Genomic DNA, 21,512 nt, shown 5'->3' with positions numbered 1-21,512 from the left:
TATTAAACCCCTCCCAGGAGATTCTAAGAGTGGTGCACAGTAGCTGGATATTTGCTACGGAGTAGCTGAGTTGTGCTACGGATCGATCAAGTGAGGATTGTGTTCATCTTCTGACATAAAAGTGTAAGGAATAGAGAATTCTGTAAACTCATATAATATTTGGATTAATTAGACTGTGGTTAATGTCTGTTGTAATTGACTATTTACATGTTCATGTATGTACAATACCGTATGTCCTGTGGGTGGAGCCCTGTGTGTTGTCAGAGGCTCGAGATTCTGTAATTTATTTATATTTTAATGCAGTTAAGTGGGGCTCGTCTAGGAATCTGCTTTATTAACCTCTAATCGAGCTCCGCGTCACCCACCCCGTTTGGGGGGGGAGGGGAGGGCGTGACAAGTTCTCTCTCTAAGCACACAAAACTCTACACAAACCACTTATTTATAGACTCCTATGAGCCATAAAATAACTCTTGCCCAACAACATAAAACAGTAACTTACCCAAAAAATACAATATAATTACTCTCCTAAAACCAATTTGAGGCAATTACCCAACAATCTCCACATTAACTCAAATCCTCTCAACTCACTCATTTGGGTATCCAATCTCGACACTCGTCATTGCAGTCCTCATGGATGAGATGACAACGATGCTACTTCAATAAGAATAAACATGTGTCGAGTTCAAATTTTCATCAAACTTGACTCGAGGAACCGACTTCTTTTTCTTCAAAATATCTTCATTGCCATAAGTTGTCACCATCTCACATTTATTGTCTTCAACTGTCATCATCGTGTTGCACTCTTTTACTCCTGCAACTTCTTTCACAATAGAAGAAGACTCTTCGTGGCTTGGTGGCTCCACCTACAACTGTAGTCCCAATCAGCTTATACAAGTTTTTTACTTCTACACCCTTCATAGCTACTAAATCACCTCTCTTGACTTGTGTAAAACCATCCTTCGCATAATACTCACAACCTAAAGTGTCTAAAGCCCCTAAATAAATCAAACTTCTCCTTAATTGAGAAACATGTCTAACATTTGTCAATTTTCTCACAACTCCATCAAACATATTCACCTTCACAGTGCCTATTCCAACAGCTTTAACACTGAATCATCGGCCATCTGCAAAGTACGGGCATCACATGGCTTATAAGAATCAAACCACTCCTTATATGGGAACATATGAAACGAGCATCCAGAATCTAAGATCCAAAAGTCAGAAATATTTTCATCAACAATAACTGAATACACATATCTTAACTGTCATACTTGTCGCCAACAATATTTACAGAATTTGAAGTCTCTCAAGTTCTTCACAGTTTCTCCTAATATGCCCATTCTTATGACAGTAATAGCACTCAATATCCTTTCTTGGACGGGATTAGAAATGATCATCTCTCTCATGACTTGCTCATACCCCTATTCGAATCTGACTATGCCACTAAAACTTGTTCAATATGATACGTAACACTAGGATTTTTTATATTTGTAGTCTCTAACAGAGCAGTCGACACTTCATCCACAGTCAACGTTGTCTTTCCAACTAATAGTGTAGTCACTAAAGTGTAGGGAGGCCAACAAAATTAGTGCTTTATCCTCCTCATCACTTTTGACCTCTACATTAACAATTAAGTTATGCACTTATTGAAATTATTTATATGATCCCTAACATCAGTTTCCTCATTTATCTTCAACTCATACAGTTACTTCTTCAAATATAATCTATGTGTTAAGGATTTTGACATATAAATTTTTTTTAATTTTTTCCATAACTCAAAAGGAGATATTTCATTCATAACACTATATTTCCATTTATGAGCTAAACTTAAACGAATTGTGTTTACCGTTGTCGCTTCCAATTCTTCCCAATCTTCATCTTTCATATTTTATGGTTTCTTTTTTTACAGAGCTTTCAGTAATCCTTGTTGAATCAAAACATCTTTCACCATACTCTGTCATATGCTGAAATTACTCTTTCCGTCAAAACGTTCAATCTGCTCAAAGTTTATCCCATACATCATTTTGACCTTATCTTAACCACAGCTCTTATACCAGTTGTTGAGAAAAAAACTCACCCTTACACTTACGCATCAGGAAAAAAAAACTAAAACAAAAAAGAACAAAAAAACATATAAGACAAAGATTTACTTGTTCAGGACAGAGAGAAAAAATTCACTAACAGTTTCAGAATTACACACTCAACAAACTTTCTCACTTTCTCTCTCTACTCAAAACCCCTTACACCATTTACTTCTACACTTTTTTTCTTCACTTCTCTCTATAAGCACACAAGACTCTACACGAAACACTTAATAATAGACTCATATGAGCTATAAAATAACTCTTACCCAAAAAAACATTAACTTACTAAAAAAAATGCAAAATAATTACTTTTCTAAAACTAATTTGAGCTAACAATATGATAATTAGTCAAGAACGTAAAGCAAAATACAAAGAAAACCTTAAGAACAAGATGAGTGAAAACCCGAGTCAATTTTAACTGCCTTAAGGTTTTTGGTTGAATATTGTGTCTTCGATTGTCGTTACTCTACTTGATGGTGCAATGTGCCCTTGAACTTTTATCTTTCGGCCGAGCGTGAGTTTGGAAGCTTGGGTTTGGGAGCTTGGGCTCGGGTGTTTGAGCTCATGAGCTTGGGCTCCGAAACTTGAGCTCGGGTGTTTGGGCTCGGAGCCTTGGGCTCCAGATCTTTAGGTTCATGAGTCTTGCCAATTAATTTCACTTTTAATAACTCTGAAAATACCGCCCAATAGAGCTTTCGTTTTTCTTGATTTACTAATATTCACCCCCCCTCAATATCACCAAAGTAAAAACATGGCTCTGCTTTATTCGCTCTACAAGCAATGGTGCTTTTAAAAGCAAGTAAAGCATGTGAGTTCCACATTTGGAAAATTTACTCATAGAGAATGCAAGAATGATGACATCATTTGCTTGCAGTTCAGGTCCGGTTCTAACATTTCTTGAGCTCAAAGAAACAGTTCCTCACCACATGTTATATAATTGAACACTTCCTTAATACTATTGTTCTAGTTTTATGCAATCTGCACCCTCTTTCCCTTTTCTGAAACTTCCAAAAAATTGTATTTTTCTAAATTTGAATGGATTGGAAGATAATTTTAACACTTTTATACATAGGTTTGAGACAAAAATGTGTTGAAGTTCGAGGGCATAACGAAATAAGAACCATAATTTTAGAGAGATTTTTTAAATATCTACTGGTGTTCTCTCTTTTTTAGAAATACCAGTATTCAATGTTTATCAGCCGTCAAATCTATATTAAATCTAGTCAAAAGTCAAACCAGATTGAAAAAATAATACAAATTCGACGGCTGCTAAGTAAGGAACACCGGTATTCTTAAAAGTACAGAGAACACCAGAGAAATTACCAATAAAATAAAGAAACGATATTTCGAATATTGGCAGTGAAAAATAAACTATCAAAAAAAGCTTTACTTTGAGCGGTTAAAACTGTATTAAAAACTATATTTTATGTATTTTTTTTAAACTATTATGATTTGACCAAATTTAACAATTAAAAACTGAACATGTAAATCCCAATCACATAAAGTTATATTTTATTTTAGAAGTTTGTTGGTTGTAAGGATGAGTTGGTCACTTTCTCCCTTATCGAATATGAAAAACAAATGACAACCATCCACCACTAATTAAACCAAAGTCTCGCACGTGAGGCTATGTCCTTCCTCAATTTGTTTCTTTTATTGCAAAGTACATTCAGAGGGCGCAAACAACTAATTTAACTAATTTTATGTTGGAAGCTTCATAGTGATTTTTCTTTTTAAATTTCCATTGGTTTTGACTATCTTTGTATCATAGCGGAATCACATTTTAAGAGATGTTATATTATAAGTGCAATGTCTCTCCAATAAATCTTATAATAAAACTCCAATTGATATTCACCGTTGAGGATCATTCTTATCCATTCATACTATATTGTCTTCCAATGTCATGAAAGTGTAATCTCATTGAATTTAAAAAAAAAAAAAAAAAAGAGAAGCTTTTTATCACGCTAGTAATGTAATTCTCAGGCTTAACAACAAGTTTAGTTTGTATCATTAAAGTTTTTTTTTTTTTTTTTCCTTTTGAGAAAGGTAATTGGTAAATTTTTTAGGTTTTTTAGTATATTGCCTCCGAATTTATCGTGATTTAGTAAATTGCCCTCTAAACTTTTAATTTTGACAATCAACCACCCGAACTTGTAAAATTATTGCTATGTGTCCCATTTTACTACATGTGCTCAAATGTTTTTTAGATTTAAGGGATTAAAAGTTAAGGAATTGAAAGATTTATGTTACATTTAAATTGCGATGTTGAAATTTTTCGTCAAATGTGCTTTTTCGACACTAATTTAACACAGTCATCGTTAAAATGGGACATATTGCAACAATTTTACGAGTTGAGGGGGCAACTTTCTAAGTAAAAGTTCAAGGAGTAAATTGCTAAAACCATATAAGTTTAAGGGGCAAATGTGTAAAATACCCAAAAAAAAAATTTCTAAGAAGGGTAATTAGCAACAATTAAATTCTTTTGAATAATGATGAGTCCCTCTACTTAATGAATGATACAACATAAACACAAGTAATTACTGAAGCAATGTCACAAGGACAATTAGAATTTTTCTCGATAACTGACAATAAGGTTAACCAGAACCTGAATTGAGATAGGGGACTGGCATTAGGGTCGGGGGACTCCAACCCTAGTCCCAATTCTAGACCCCGACCCCGGTGCCAGTCTCGAGCCCCACCTTTGGTACTAGTTCGGGTCCCATATCTTTGTCCGAGTTCTGGATCCTAACTCTTGTCTTGGTCCTGAACCCTAACACTAGTCCCATTCTTGGAACCTAACCCTAGTCTCAATCTTAGACCATGACCTCGTTCATGTTCCGTTCTTGGAACCTAACCCTAGTCTCGGTCTTAGACCCCGACCTCATTCCATGTCACGGGGTGCTAATACGACATACCAAGCATGCCCTTAGGGCATTTCGTTTTAAGGAAGATAACAACTGAAGAAAAAATCAATGTCCGTGACAGTTTCCAAACAAAACGATTAAAACAATATATAGGCTAGTTTTAGCCATAATCATGCAGTTTTAGAAAACCAGTTCTATTGTTATTAATTAACCTGTTTAGTGGGGACATCAAAGGTATAAAAAATTTGAAATTATTGTAGTCAAGCCAGTCCACGCCATATAAAATGCGATTCAACTATGTCATTCTTCACCTAATACTAAGATTAATAGCCTTGCTGGCATGAGTCTGAAAACTTAATTAGGATTAGAACCTTTCGTCTGCATGAAAAGCCATATGTGATGTGCACATCACAAGATTAATGACAAAACCATGTTGCGCCATAAACCAAAGGGAAAATACAATGTTAGTTTAAGAAACATCTATAACCAATCAAGCAAAATAATAATAAATAATAATAACAAATTAATAAAATAACAAATGGAATGCATGTGTATTATATGTTATTGTTAAGTATCTACTTTGCGATGGCTTAAGTCATTTGCTGATAAAAAAATTCTATTGCTTAATTCCCACTTTCCATTTCTGTACTTACCTAGTCCTAATTCCCTTTTCTTCTCTTGATCATTTGAAATGAGTTTCTCTTTGTTCTCTCTTTTTCTTGCTTTCATAAGTCGTTACAACCATGCAAAGGCCCAAACCAACAAGAACTCACTAACAACAACCACAGGAAAGAGCCAGCAAATGGTGCCTGCAATAACAATGAGCTCAACCATAGCCAGCTTCATGTTTGCCTGGGCGATAATTTGCCAGTACAGTCCTTACAAAGTTCGCCGCTTGATTGACAAGTTCAAGCAAAGATTGAAGGACTACTTGGAACCCTCCGTCGAAATCTCCTTCCGTGAATTCACTGAGGATCGTCCAAGGCGCAACGAAGCCTATGCACTTGTTGAAGCTTATCTGAGCACCACTTCATCGAAGAGCGCCGACAGATTACGAGCGGACATGGAAAATGATGGCGGGAATTTGGTGTTGAGTATGGATGATTATCAGCAAGTGACAGATGAATCTGAAGGTGTAAAAGTTTGGTGGGATTTGAGAAGAGTTATGACACCAAGTACAAAGTCTATTGTATGCCAAGCAGGGAAAGAGGACTTACAAGCTCAAATTTCCAAATGAGTATAGAGAGATAGTGACGAAGTCTTATTTGGAGCATGTCATGAAGAAAGGAAAGGAAATTAGAATGACTAACAGGCCAAGGAAGCTTTATACCAATATTGGTGATTCTAGAAAGTCATCAAGTGGTACAATGTGGAACCACATTGTGTTTGAGCACCCTGCGAGTTTCGAAAAATGGCGTTGGATCCCGAGAAGAAAGAGGAGATTGTTGAGCATTTGTTGGTCTTTAGCAGGAACAAAGAATTCTATGAGAGAGCTGGGAAGGCATGGAAAAGAGGCTATTTTCTTTATGGCCCGCCGGGGACCGGGAAGTCCACCATGATTGCTGCCATGGCCAATTTGCTTAGCTATGATGTGTATGATCTTGAGTTGACGGCTGTGGAGGACAACACCGAGTTAAGGAAGTTGTTGATTGAGACCACAAGTAAGTCTATTATTGTCATTGAGGATATTGATTGTTCTCTTGATCTCACTGGCCAGAGGAAGAAAAAGGGTGAGAAATTTTCTAAGGAGGATAAGAATAATGATAATGATGAGTTTAGTAATAAGGAAATGGAAGAAGCAAAAGAAGAGGGAAATAATGGGAATAATAGTAGTAATAAAGTTACTCTTTCTGGGATTTTGAATTTCATAGATGGGCTTTGGTCAGCTTGTGGGGGTGAGAGGTTGATTGTGTTTACAACAAATTATGTGGAGAAGTTGGACCCTGCTTTGATTGCCAAGAACTACTTGGGAATTGAGTCTCATCAAATGTTTGATAAAATTAAAAATTTGATTGGGGAGGTCAAGATTACTCCCGCGGATGTCGCGGAGAATCTCATGCCGAAATCTCCCATGGATGATCCGGAGAGGTGTCTTTCAAACTTGATTCGAGCTCTCGAGGAGGCCAAGGAAGAAACCGCGGCGGTTGAGGGAGCAGCGGAGGAGGCTAAGAGGAGTGCTGAAGACGAAAATGAGATTGAAAAACCAGAGGGATCAAACTAGGAGATTTAATGTTGTTGTATGTAGTATAGTATAGAAAATCAGTAGTTTTCCTCGACCATTTTATTTAGAGCTACTATTTTCATAATGAATGTCCGTCTTAGAAAAAGCTTTGACCGAATTTGAGCAAAATTATTTCTATGCGCTCTTCTAATACTTATACCAAAGTATTTAAGTTGGGAGCTTCTAGCATGGTATTCTCTTAATTTCAAAGCTTATTGGTGTATAATTTATCAAGTATGTTTTGGGTGCAGGACAAAAATTATACATGGAAAACTAATTGGTTTTTCTTATTAGATTCACAAGTTTCCAACTCTTTTATCCTCTTGAGATTTTTTTTTTTTTTTAAAACATAAATCTTGGTCCAAGACACTTGGCTGGCATTTTTACATTTAAGACTCTCAAATAAGACCATCCAATACCCAAACCTTTAACCACAGACTTAGCCACAAAATTCTTTATCTAACCCACCACAATCTACTGTTTTTTTTTTTTTTTTATAAGGTTATGTGTTAATTTTGATTAATATGATTATTTTTCTAGAAGGTGTATTACCATTCCCTAGAAGTCTCCCCTCACTTATATTCAATTTGGAATTTAAAAAAAAAAAAAAAAATTGAACTTGATTAGTAGAGATGACAAGGATAATTTAATTAGTTACACCATTAAGACAATAACACAAGCGAAATCACTAAACTAGAAAAATAATTATTTTGGAGAGTTTTTCGTGCAAGATAAATCAAATTCGTTTTTCTTAACGAAACTTTTTCATCAAGTGTCATTAGCAAACGTCGTTGAGAAAACTTTGCTCGGCGAAACACTAGTTTCCTTCTAAAAAATCATGATTTTTTTTTTCTAAAGAAAATATTGTCTAGAAAGGCCAACCATTGTTGGAAAAAGTAGACCAAGTTAATAGATGGTCAACTTTTTTCTCTATATATATTTTGAAATTTTCACTAGAAAAGATTTTCAAAATATTGTTATCAATGAATTGATTTCGTGATAGTAGAAGCGACCGCAGAAGTTAACACTTCAGTTTGACATTGCATTGGCTCTATATATAGCGACGAGTGATTTATTGTAACAAAAGTGTCACTTTTAACAACGATAATCGCGTCGTTGCTAAAGACTTTGTATAATAGTGTCACTTTTAACAACTTTGTGGTGCTTTATTGAAGAATGGTAACCAGTATGCCAAAACACCAATTATATATAATAGGGTGAAATCATAACTCGTGTCATTTTTACCGGACGGCAGTTTTTCGCATCATATATTGTTATATTGTTATGCTATAAACCTCACATGAGTTCTACACGACTATATATATGGAATTGTGTAGTCATTTTAATGAGTTCTACACGACTAAGGAGTTAGACCGTTTAAAAAAATTTACTGGTGGAACATCCTATTTTAATCGTTGGATTAAGTTATCAACGATTAAATTTGTTCAAGTCTGTATTAAAAATTTATAGCGCGCCGCACAGAACTTTTTAATCTGTAGATCTGACCGTTGAAAAATAGTCCAACAATAAAAAAAAAATGTTCCACCAGTGAATTTTTTTTTTTCAGAAAGTCTCACCATATAAGAAGCCTACTAGTAATATTGAGCGCACTGATAATGAACTAGGCCCCATTCACTTCACCGATTCAAGTTTAAAATTCAAGTTTTGCTACAGTAAAAAGCTCTTAAAAATAGTCACATTTAACTTTTTTACTACAGTAAAAAGCTCTCACATAAAGTCACATCTCAATTCGAATTAAAAATTTATAGCGTGCCGCACAGAACTTTTCAATCTATAGATCTGACCGTTGAAAAAATAGTCCAACAATAAAAAAAAATGTTCCACTAGTGAGTTTTTTTTCAGAAAGTCTCGCCATATAAGAAGCCTACTAGTAATATTGAGCACACAGATAATGAACTAGGCCCCGCTCACTTCACCGATTCGAGTTTAAAATTCAAGTTTTGCTACAGTAAAAAGCTCTCAGCAATAGTCACATTTAACTTTTTTGCTACAGTAGAAAGCTCTCACATAAAGCCACATCTCAATTCGAATTAAAAATTTGTAGCGCGCCGCACAGAACTTTTCAATCTATAGATCTGGCCGTTGAAAAAATAGTCCAACAATAAAAAAAAATGTTCCACCAGTGAGTTTTTTTTCAGAAAGTCTCACCATATAAGAAGCCTACTAGTAATATTGAGCACACAGATAATGAACTAGGCCCCATTCACTTTACCGATTCGAGTTTAAAATTTGAGTTTTGCTATAGTAAAAAGCTCTAAAAAACAGTCACATTTAACTTTTTTATTACAGTAAAAGGCTCTCATATAAAGTCACATATCAATTTGAATTAAAAACTCGAATCAGCGAACTAAACGGAACCCTAGTAAATTGATGGTGGTCGGTTTGTACAAATTGCTTTTTAGCTAAGGATGAGATGCTCACTTTCTCCCTATCTAATCAAACAAGATAGACAAATAATCACCCACCACTAAATCAAAGTCTCTCACGTGAGGCTATGTCCTAGCCACCCATTTGTTTCTTTTGTTGCAAAGTACATTCAGAGGACAAAAACAACTAATTTTCTATTGGAAACTTTGGATTGATTTTTCTTTTTGATTCCATCGATTTTGACCACTTTTGTATCATAGTGGATTAACAGGTGTTTTATTATGTGAAATGTCTCCCCAACCATGTTATAAGATGTATAAAACTATATTGAATATTCACCATTGACTAGGATCATTCTTATCCATTCACACCATATTGTCTTCTTATGTCATGAAAGGGTAATCTCATTGTATTTTCAAAAAAATAAAAATAATAAATAATAAATAGTAATCTCATTGATTTTAATTGAGAAGCCTTTTGATCACGTTAGTGGTAATTGTCGGGCTCAAATATAACTATAAGTTTAGTTTTGTATTATGAAAAGCTTTCTTTTTCCCCTAAAAGAAGACGAATAGCAAGATTTATTTTATTTCTAAGAAGGAATTAACAACATTAATTAATTCTTTTGAATCATAATGGATTTTGCATTTTATTCTTTGAATTAAAAAGTTATACAATTTGGTCACTCTCTCCATGAATTTTATAATAAAAGAACTATTATCTACCCTAAAAAAGGATTATTGGATTCCTAAAACGGGACTAAAAAAGTTTAGGAGAATTATACAGCAAGTAATAAAAATATACGTTACTGGTATGACTCTGTTTTGACCCGTCAATTAAGTTGTATCAATTTTATATGTTTTTACATTTTAATGTGATTTTAAGTTGATTTAACATTATGGGGATACATACTGTAAAGACCTCCAAAGTTTAAACAAATTAATGAGATTATATGCAAAATTGAAGAAAGTTGAGATCATTGATGCTAGTGATCATCATGATCATCATCATTATTATTATTCATCATCATAATTATTATTATTATTATTTTTACGCGCTTGAGGATAACCACATTTAATGCTCACATGGTATTGCGGTCCTACTCACAAAAGTACAATCAATTAGGGATTAACATGAGGAGAGACCGCTACTCCACAACAATCAACTTTCTATGAAAAGAATCATATTGAGCAAGTACTACATAAGCTTTTCCTTATTAATAAATAAATAAATAAATAAAGTCTCGCATGAGCTTATGAAGAAGAGAATATTTAAACTTCCAAAATTTTATTCTGAAATTTTCTCACTAAAAGATATTGGAATAGTAGTAAAAGAGAATGACAATGATATGATCCAATTAATTTGTTGCTCAATGATTTTACTAATACGGACATTCAAGATAAAAATAGACCCGTTACATATACTTTAACCGCAGCAACTGAAACATAGCTCTAAATAAAATGGTTGAGAAAAAACTATTAATTTTCTTTACTATAGAAAGTATAACAAAATTCTTAAATCTCCTAGTTTGATCAGCTGGTTTTTCAAGTACCTTTTTATCACCCTGCGCCTAAAGTGATACTGCCTCTTCCTTTGTTGGTTCAATCTCATTTTCTTCTTCAGCGCTCCTCTTAGCCTCCTCCGCCGCTCCCTCAACCGCCGCGGTTTCTTCCTTGGCCTCCTCGAGAGCTCGAATCAAGTTTGAAAGACACCTCTCCGGATCATCCATGGGAGATTTCGGCATGAGATTCTCCGCGACATCCGCGGGAGTAATCTTGACCTCCCCCATCAAATTTTCAATTTTATCAAACATTTGATGAGACTCAATTCCCAAGTAGTTCTTGCCAAGCACTTTGAACCCTTCAAAGGTGCAATAAGAGAGCTCAATGTGCTTGTCCATTCTACCCCTCCTTATCAAAGCAGGGTCCAACTTCTCCACATAATTTGTTGTAAACACAATCAACCTCTCACCCCCACAAGCTGACCAAAGCCCATCTATGAAATTCAAAAGCCCAGAAAGAGTAACTTTACTACTACCATGATTCCCATTACTTCCCTCTTCTTTTGCTTCTTTCCTTTCCTTATTACTAAACTCATCATCATTCATTTTCTTATCCTCCTTAGAAAATTTCTCACCCTTTTTCTTCCTCTGGCCAGTGAGATCAAGAGAACAATCAATATCCTCAATGACAATCATAGACTTACTTGTGGTCTCAATCAACAACTTCCTCAACTCGGTGTTGTCCTTCACGGCCGTCAACTCAAGATCATACACATCATAGCTCAGCAAATTGGCCATGGCAGCAATCATGGTGGATTTTCCGGTCCCCGGCGGGCCGTAAAGCAAGTACCCTCTTTTCCATGCCTTCCCAATCCTCTCATAGAACTCTTTGCTCTTACTAAACGTCATCAAATCTTCTATTATCTCCCTTTTCTTTTTTCCCTCCAATGCCATGGTCTCAAAAGTGGCTGGATGCTCAAACACAATGTGGCTCCACATGGTTTGCTTATAGCTTGGCCATTTATAGCCAGGAGAGTTTGTGTACAATTTTCTCTGTCTATTCTTAACCCTAATTTCTTTCCCTTCCTTCATAACATGCCCTAGATATGACTCGGTTACTGTTTCTCTGTACCTCTTGTGGAAACTCAGCTTGTAGAACCGCCGCTCTTGCTCGGGGTAATACGACATTGACAAAGGCCTCGGTGGCGCCGCCGTCTTCGTTAGGACCCACCACACCTTCGCGCCGCGGTACTCGTCGGTGACTCGCTCGAACTCGTCCATGCTGAGGACTATATTGGAGCAGTCTTTTCCCACCTCCGCCTTGAGCCGCTTCGCGGACTTGGCGGTGTTGGAGCTCAGGTAGGCCTCGACGTTCGCGTAGAAGTCGCTGCGCTTCAGCCGGTCGCCGGAGAACTCGTGGATGGAGATTCCGATGTAGGGGTAGAAGAAGGAGGTGATCTGGTGGGTGAGCTTCTCGAGGAGCCTCTGGATTTCGTAAGGACAGTACTGCCGGATGATCGCCATGATGAACATGAAGCTCGCGACGGTGGAGCCCACCGTCGTCCATAGCTCCGCCATTGTCGCCGGAAGTACCATTGTTCCTGCTAGGGTTAGGGGTTTTGTTAGAGGAATTGTGTGGAATGAAGACCCAAAAAAAAAAAAAAAAAAGTTTTTTCTTTTCTGTAAATTTTACTAGTAGAAGGGTTGAGATTTGAGAAGAATGACGAAGAAGAAGAAGATATATAAAGTACGTACGAGTTAATGCTTTGTACAAAAATATACATATTGTTGGATGACTTTTGTTTTTGTTTGTTTAAAGGTTTTTAAGTAAAGCTAAATTAGCTAATTGTTGGTTGACACCTATGATTCATAGTTACGTTTTTGAAAAATGTAGATCAAATCCAGATCCAGACATACATATACATATATCCAGTTATGTTATATTAGAGTCTAAAACAACCACAAGTTTCGTTACAATTTTCTTACCAGACTTTAACATTAGTACTCACGATAAAATTACTGTTCCTAACCATGATTAACTTTTTGTTGTTTTTATTAAATTATAATCTAACTTTGAAACTTTTTATTGACGTAAACAATATTCACCAAATCCGAAATGCGTATCTCAAAACTTTTTGTATATGCCTTTCTATACATACCAAAAATAAAACAAAAAAAAAAAAAAAAAAAAAAAAAAAAAAAAAAAAAAAAAAAACTTAGGTAATTCTGTTCCTACTCAAAACTTACTTTTCTTAAACTGACATGAGAGAACTTCTCAGTTTTTTTTTTTTTTTTGTTGTTTTAGAAAAAGAGTTAAAAAAAAGTGTTTTAGCGTATTAAAAACAGACACGTACCAATAGGATTAAAATCTCAAGAAAATAAATAGAAATATAGACTTTGACAAATCAAAAAAAATTGCATGGGTTAAAATTTCTTCTATTTACTCTTAAATAATTATACTAATTATATTAATAAAATAGTATTAATTAAGAATAAAATTTAAAAATTTAAATACATACGCTTTAAAAAGTAAAGTTTTTAATTCTCTCTCATAAAAATATATAAATTTAATACAAGTCACTGTTTTGCAGGATGAGTGTGATTGGTGGGCCGACGTGGAAGGGAAGTGGTGGTCCATGCACAAAAGAAGTGATCAGAAATTGCATGGATGAGTAATCAAAGCGCAAAAGTTGTCGATTATTGGACACGTGTGATTACGCGCGAACAAAAACTGAAGATAAAGTTAAATGAAGTGCAAACTAGGATTCTGCGCATGTGATTTTAGAAACTCAGAATCGTTCTTGCCAGGCAAAATGACAAAACTCTTCAGAAGCAACTATTAAGAAGTTGATTAGTTAGAAATTCGTACCCGATTTAAATTATAATTTATAATTTATAATAATATTTTTTTTATAAAAATTATACGTAAATTAAAAATAATTTTAATATTATGATTTTAATACACTAATTAAAACGTCTCCTAAATTTAACTTATTGTCTTTATTGGTTGTTTTCTTCGTTGGAAATCATTGCGTGTTTTTTTTTTCTCCTTTTCAGCGAAAAAATCATTGCATGTTTTTGCTTTCTTTCCAGCCAAGCAAGAGAAAATTGGATCAAGAATTGAATCGTTTACCATTCATGATTCATGACCTTTTTCTATGAATGTCTTGTACTATATATTTTCAAAGCTTTTTGATGCAAAAGTACTATTTTCAAAAGCTAGCTTTTTGTTTGTGAGCTGTTAATTTTTTGAATACATTGGAAGAAGAATAATTTGAAATGTTGTACTTTTCAGTGAAGTGCTCTATAATTGAAAGTCCAACACAGATGGGGCAAATAGGAGAAATTTGTGTTGCTTTCTTCCGGGATGACGGATAAATGATCTAGTCATCAGTCATGTCGTTTCCTTGCCTTTGTTTGCTTTCTCTTTCGGACGTTTTGTTATAGAAATTGACTCTTATCTCTCCTTATTTTTATCATTTTTCATGTCATTTTAATAATATTATGACACTCTTTTTTCATGTTATTTTAATAATATCATGACACGTTAATTAAAGTGTCAATTTAAAATTTTTTATCACATTAATTAAGAAGTTATTACTGTTAAAATAATTATAATTAATGTGGCATAATCTTATTTGGCAAACACAAAAAGAGACATGAAATTTGAACTCAATCCTTTGTTATAGTATGGTATAAAAAGATTTAAGAGAGAGTTTTACTGTTAGATAATATAACATTTGACGAAATTTGATAAAATAAAATAAAAAGTTTAATAGTACCGATAAAGTAGTTTTCTCACATTCATACCGCATAATTGGTTGAGATTTTTTTTTTTTTTGGTCTAAATTTAATTATGTTGGACAGTGCATGATACTTGAATAGTAAAGGACGATCATGTTGCTTTTGAATTTGAGTTTAGAAGAGACGATTCAGCTTTTGATGGCTTGGAATTAACCTTGATACGTTTTTTTGGGTTGGTCCACTTGCATTCGAGTTTTAGCTAAAAGGCTTTCTAACCTCTGTCCTTTCAACGTCAAGGTCCGACCGACGAAAGAAAGGGATGTTTACCAAGAAAAGAACAGGTAACACATTGCTCCTAATCTAAAAGGATTATCATTTTCTCCTCCTAGTACTTTTGTGCTTCTAATGAAAATTAGATTACTCTTTTGTGTGAAAAAAGAAAGAGCTTAAAACCCAAAAAAAAAAAAAAAGGGAGAGAGATAGGAAACAGCTAACAGTAAATAATGAATGAATTTCATTGAAAGGAAAATTTTTGTACAAGCCCAAAAGGCAGATATGATCGTTAAGCCTTTATAGAGAATATACAACATAAAATGCTATGACTGCAAAAATTGTTTCTCAAGATGGTCATTAATACCATTGTTATCATCTCATGTCGCAGCACTGAGGCCTTGCTTGTTGTTCCTGCAATTTGTCCCACATGCACATCATCTGCCTCGGGGACTGGTAATGTGCTGTATAATAATCTACTATACATCCAAATTGGCAGAACTTCACGTTGTGCACATACTCTACTGGTTTTGTACTGTTGAATTTCTCTACCCACATTCCCATGCTTACATCCTCCATCTTGAACAACTGCAAGAAGTTACGAGTTGTTTAGGCATTCGCCTATAAAGCACCTGATAAAGAATGAATGAAGATGACAATATTTACCCTTAATTTATGTCTTCTAAATTCAGACACAATGAAGTGTGCAATATCGGATGACATAATGTAGCCAGGTCCATTTGCATAAGGAGGATAAACTTCTTCTGGCCACTCCTGAAAAAACCGCCAATAGAAATATTAGCATGACTCGTATGCCAAAACAAGAGTAACAAAACTGAAATCAAATGCAAAGTTACAACCTCAAAATGATATAGTCAATCAATGTTCTTCTCTCTACATGCAAAAATCAATTGAGTCATTTCATTTTCCTCATCTATAATGTAATAATTTAAGACTAAACCCTCTCTCAAACTTTACTACGACATATTTCCTGAAATCCACCTATCAAACACTTTTTTGTAATGTTTTAATTTAATCAAACAAGCTTCCGGACCTTTACTAGATTTGAAAGGAAAGCAGTTGTCAGAGCCTGACATCATGTGTGCAAGTGTGTGAAGCAGAGAGAACTATCCAGTACTTCACTACTTTCTTACCATAAAGGCATTCCAAATTAACAGATAGTTAGAAAACACAGATCAAAATTTATAGATGAATGGATCACCACCATTAAGTTCTTCCATACCTCATGCGTCACAGCCCATTTACCCGCACGCAGGGGCGTATGATAGTAGTTAATGTTTCCAACATACAAACTCTTTCCCTGAGGTACTTCTTTTGCTTCGTTGAGAACGACATCCACTCTTACAAATGTATCATCATCACACTTCATAATGTACTTAGCAGACATGGATTGAACCTGGAATGGAAATAACATCACGATATATGATTAACCTCAAATATAACAAACAGCAGAACATTTTCAGTTGTTTGTGCACCAGAAATTACCCCATATTCACAAATCGCAACAGTTTTCAACACGACAAGGTCATAGTTATCCATGTAAGGCACTATAACAATATCACCAAAGAACTCCGCTTCTTTCTTTAACTCCGTGTTCACTTCCTTTCTGGCATGCTGTCAGAGTACATAAAATCGCTTAAGAAGATATTTATTCATCAATCATCAACCACAACTAAGGTGCCGTGACAATCACTTACCAGTGCTACAAAAAAACGAGCTACCACATTCGACGATTTGATAAGCTTGTGCTGCATCCAGGACTTTCTTACTGCCATGCGCTCAGCAAAATGGTTGCCTGCAGAAAGTATACCGATGAACATTTCAACCTCCCCCTCAGGAAGAGGTGGAGCACGCCATTTGCTTGACATCTCAAGGTGCCGCTGTGGGGCAAAACTAGGATGCGTCGAGGGCAGTGAAGCAGCAAATACAGAGTGGACATCAATGTCCCCACTCACGGACAGCCCGGTGGCATCCTCAAGAGTAAATCCCTGTTGAGATTATCAGGATCTTTAGAAAACATCTAAATTCATAACTAGATCAACAGGTTGTGGAGCATTACTCACTGTGCGGTAAGGAAAAGAGGTGACATGCCTCCCGTCAACGTTAATATGGTAACCCTCCAGGCCAGCGCTAAGAGTTAAAACAAAGAGCATCTCCTCTGCAAACGGGTACGGCCAGTCAACAGTCACCTTCTTCGTTCGGCCTATTAACCTGCTTAGCCACCATGTTGCCTTGGCCTGCTCCAAATGATTGTTATCATCACGGATCCACTTCTCACACTTCACCTGGCCATCAACTACAAACAGGCTAACGAATTACACAATGTGGGCACCACTAAAATAAAGAAGGCCAAACTCAGAGACTAACAAAGAAATCAAGTCCAAAAGACAACAAAAAAATTTTAAACCGAGCAGATAATACATTGTTAATATTCCATATACATTGTCGTTTCTTTCCTAAAGAAAAGAATCCACCCCAGAAATCGTAACATTAGGTTGACATCCTAAGTAGTCGCTATAACAAGATATTTAATGAACATCATTCTCTGCAAATACTGTCCCATCTCTCTTGCAGGAACTGATAGCCAATATTCTAATCCAAAGGTATGCTAGATCTTAGCTCATGTGATCACAGTGCAACCCTCACATCTCATAAAGCAAAAATAAAAAGAAAAGCACCAGAAAATATGGGTTTTCTTAACTAATTCAATCAACATAAAATTTAAATGTTTAATGTTAATAATCCCATGAAAATAATCTATTCAAACTTCTTTCTTTTTCCTACTTTTTTTCTCATTCTGGGCCAATACAAAGACACAGCAAAGAAAAAGCAATTCAATTTCCCCAACATCATACTGTTCCATAAATCGAAAATAAAAAGGAAAAGTACCAGAAAACTACTCAAAATTGAAACAGCACATCAGAAAAACAATTTACGCGTTTATGGGTCTCTCTCCAGTAAGTTAATCAACACAGATTAAACAAACAAGCAACAAAATCTTAGTTCTTTTTTTTTTCTTTTCTGAACTCCCAACAAACACCCTGCAAATAAAAAGCAATTCAATTTCCCCCAACAACCGCCCCACAAACAAAACACAAATCATTAAATTTTGCAAATTAAACAAACAAAACAAACAAACAAACAACAAAAAATATATATTTTTTTTTCGGTTTTTTTACCAGTTTCATCATCAGCCTTGGATTTCCATCCCTCACACCTGAGAGCAGAGCCCCACTGCATCCGGTAACAAGTGTTCTGCTCAATCACCGGCCTTCCACTCCAATCCCCTCTCAGCCTCGGATTGAAATGCAGAACCCGCGGCGGCTCCTCCCCATCCACCGTCTTCAGGCCCATCAACTCCACCTTAAACTGCGACACCATCGTCCCTTCCTCCTGCTGGGCCCCCCTCGGCTTCCCCACCAGAGTTATGTGGGACCCCAGCGTCAGCCCGCACGGGATCACCACCACTCCCCCCCGCGACTCGAGCTCCAACCCGCCCAGCACCACCGAGCGCGGGCACGACTCGGTCAGATTCTCCCGTCTCTCTTCCGAGTGGACTCGGAGCTGCTTCCCTGATTCCAGCTCCCGCCAGAACTTCCTCCCGACTTCCCACGCGACCTTCGCCGATTTGTAGAGCTCCGAACCGCTTCCCAAATCGAACGTCTTCCGATCAAACACCAGGTTTGATAGAATCGGGCCACGGCGGTGGCTCGGGACGGTTCGACTCGGAATCGGCTGGTGCGAGTTCTGAGTCACGCGTTCGAGAGGCCGAGTCGGGGATTCTCTCTCCTCCAACTCACTGTTGAGGTGTTCAGGGCGGTGCAGAGCGGTCTCCTGAGAGACGTCGGTGAAGCCGGTCTTGAAGACGAAGGGGATTTCCATGGTGACCACGACCAAATACAGAAGCCCCACGCCTATCAGCATCTGAACCGATCTCTGCCTCGTCAGAGACACGAACACGTTAAGTTTTTCCAATTTGGGTCTCTTCATCGCCGCCATTATTGGAAAACCCACGAGCTCTTCTGGGTTTTTTTTTCGTTTTTTTTTTTGGCGAATCCTCAAAGTCTCTCTCTCTCTCTCTCTTTTGATTCAATCAATATGTGACCACGAAGTTGCAGAGAGAGTTAGTCCAGCAACTTCGAAACACCGACGCGTAAATATATATTATATATTATAGAGAGAAGAATGGAGGAATTTTTCTGAGGGGCAGAAATTATGGTCGATGAAGGTTAGGATTTTCTTGGAAGATCACCGAAAATATTTTCACGATTGGGGATGATGACGAAATGTATGTCAATGTAATGTGGACCGTTAATATTTAAAAAAAAAAGAAAAAAAAAAGAGAAAAAAAAAGGTCATTGGTGTGGAATTTGATTTGAAACTTCGTTTTGTTTCTGGAAGTAATAGAAGAATTTTCTTTTCTTTTCTTTTTTTCTTTTTAACATTTGAATTACAATTTAAAAAGATTATTTATACTCGCTTAAGTAATTAGAGATTGCCACTCGCCAAACGCGGAGTTTTAAGACATAAATAAAAGAATATTTAAAATTGCTTTTGTTTGGTTAATGAAAGTCCAATTATCAAAAAAATATTTTTTTAAAAAAAATTATCTCACTGTTTTTAATTTTAATGTAATTATCAGAAATAGTCCGTGAACTCTCTATTAACTTACAACTTTGTCCTCAATCTAATTTGTACAATTAGATTCCCAAATCCTTAATTTAATGTTTTGTGAAATTTAATTTAAATATCAATTTATCGTTGTAGGAGTTATGATTAAAAAAAAAATTGTTTTTACTTTTTTTTAAATGGATTTTTACTTTTCACTTAGTAGGTCAACCATAAAGGAGCTGAAATCAATAAGATACATAGTAGGAGATTTCACAAATAGACGAACATTATCATAAGAACATTATGTACACAATAACTTAATTAAAGGACTCAAACGAAAAACTTAATTTATTTTCCGAAAAAAAAAAAAAATTAAGGCGTTATGCTAAATATTAACCCAACATACAAGAAAAGTGTATTGTTTTGTGAACTGCAAGTAGTTACAGAGGAATGTTTGGTGAACAAATTATCAACTTTTAATATTAATTCATACAAAAAGTCCGTCATTATTTTTTATGGATGTATATTGGAAATAAAGATTTTTTTTTAACACTTATCAATAAAAAGAATATCAACTTATTTACTCATAAACTCAAACTAAAAATTTGGTACGCCAAAAATCATTCGTATTATATTATAATATACTTAAAAAGTGCGCTAATTGACACCTTTTTTTTTTTTTTACTTCTCGTACACCCTTTTTAATGTTATTAAAATACACATTAATAAAATTACTTTTAAAAATAATAATATTTAAAAAAAATACTCATTACACACCCGTCATTAATAAAAAATATATATTATTACCTTCTAAAAAATACTCATTAATAAAATTAAAAATATATATTACCTTTTAAAATTTATTTTGTCCTACTTTTTTAGAAGAATAAGGATGAATTTCAACGTGAAAGAGTCTCCCCACAAAAAGGTACATGGTTAAATTTTTTCTTAAAAGTTCTTATTTTTTAATTCAATTTTTTTAGTTATATCATTAGTTCTAAAAAAATCATGGTTCGTGAAAAAAATAAAATAAAGAGAATTTTTTTTACTATGACTATATATTCTAGACGCCGCCGGTCGGCATGCAGACTTCACTGTGTGATTGAGTATGGAAATTGGACTTCACTATGACAAAATTGAAATATATAAGATCTCAAGAAAGAGAATTTACATATATATATATATATATATATAAAGGAGAATCGCGAGGGAGATAAAAATAGAAGGAGAAGAAAAACTCCAAAGGAGAAATTGGAACGCAACATTCATTAATCATCATCAAAAGACTTTAATCAAAATTACAACTGCTAATGTATTTACAGAGATCTAAAACTAATAAGATAAATATAAACTAAATTCAAAATAATCCTTCAAGATAACTATGATGCTAACTTACATTTAAATATTACAAATAATATATCATAAAAGATAATTGCATAAATTGAATTAAGAAATTTCAATCTAATTGGAATAATGGAAAAAAGGGCACTTTAAAGATAACATAAGTGACGCTTGTTTTAAGGGTTCTGTCTGGTTTAAGACTTATAGTGTTTTTCTCTCATAAAAAATTTAAATTTTAAAAATTAAAATTATGAACCATAATTTTAAACCCATAACGTCACTGTAGATTTGAAATTATTTTCTCTGTCACTATGAATATATCCGATTCTTTTAGTAATGTAATATTGTAAAATGTTTTGTTTTATTTGGTGTTATTAAAAATTGGCCCAAGTCTAAACGGTCATGAAACGCAACCAGATACATTTAAACGCGCTTTACCGCGAGTGGGCATTGCAAAAAAAAAAAAA

General features: G+C 35.0%; 2 protein-coding genes and 1 pseudogene across 2 annotated transcripts; 1 reads left to right on the top strand and 2 right to left on the bottom strand.

The window, feature by feature from the left end:
- Positions 1-5,750: 5,750 nt before the first annotated feature.
- Positions 5,751-7,169, top strand: LOC21392297 (annotated as a pseudogene).
- A 3,757-nt stretch (positions 7,170-10,926) lies between these two features.
- On the bottom strand, positions 10,927-12,845 carry LOC21392296 (AAA-ATPase ASD, mitochondrial). Its single transcript, XM_010089448.2, has one exon. It carries the CDS (start codon positions 12,652-12,654, stop codon positions 11,128-11,130), a length of 1,527 nt encoding a protein of 508 aa, XP_010087750.1. The 5' UTR covers positions 12,655-12,845; the 3' UTR covers positions 10,927-11,127.
- Positions 12,846-15,298: 2,453 nt separating this feature from the next.
- On the bottom strand, positions 15,299-19,506 carry LOC21392295 (hydroxyproline O-galactosyltransferase GALT6). Its single transcript, XM_010089447.2, has 7 exons — positions 18,273-19,506; positions 17,157-17,389; positions 16,791-17,081; positions 16,579-16,707; positions 16,316-16,489; positions 15,739-15,846; positions 15,299-15,660 (listed from the first exon to the last, which is right to left on the bottom strand). Exons 1-7 carry the CDS (start codon positions 19,090-19,092, stop codon positions 15,448-15,450), a joined length of 1,968 nt encoding a protein of 655 aa, XP_010087749.1. The 5' UTR covers positions 19,093-19,506; the 3' UTR covers positions 15,299-15,447.
- Positions 19,507-21,512: the final 2,006 nt, after the last annotated feature.

The sequence above is a fragment of the Morus notabilis genome, unplaced genomic scaffold (genome assembly GCF_000414095.1).
Source record: "Morus notabilis unplaced genomic scaffold, ASM41409v2 Scaffold1169, whole genome shotgun sequence".
NCBI classification, from domain to species: Eukaryota; Viridiplantae; Streptophyta; class Magnoliopsida; order Rosales; family Moraceae; genus Morus; species Morus notabilis.
Note: the sequence above shows the minus strand (reverse complement) of the source record. Positions and strands in the feature narration are given on the sequence as shown.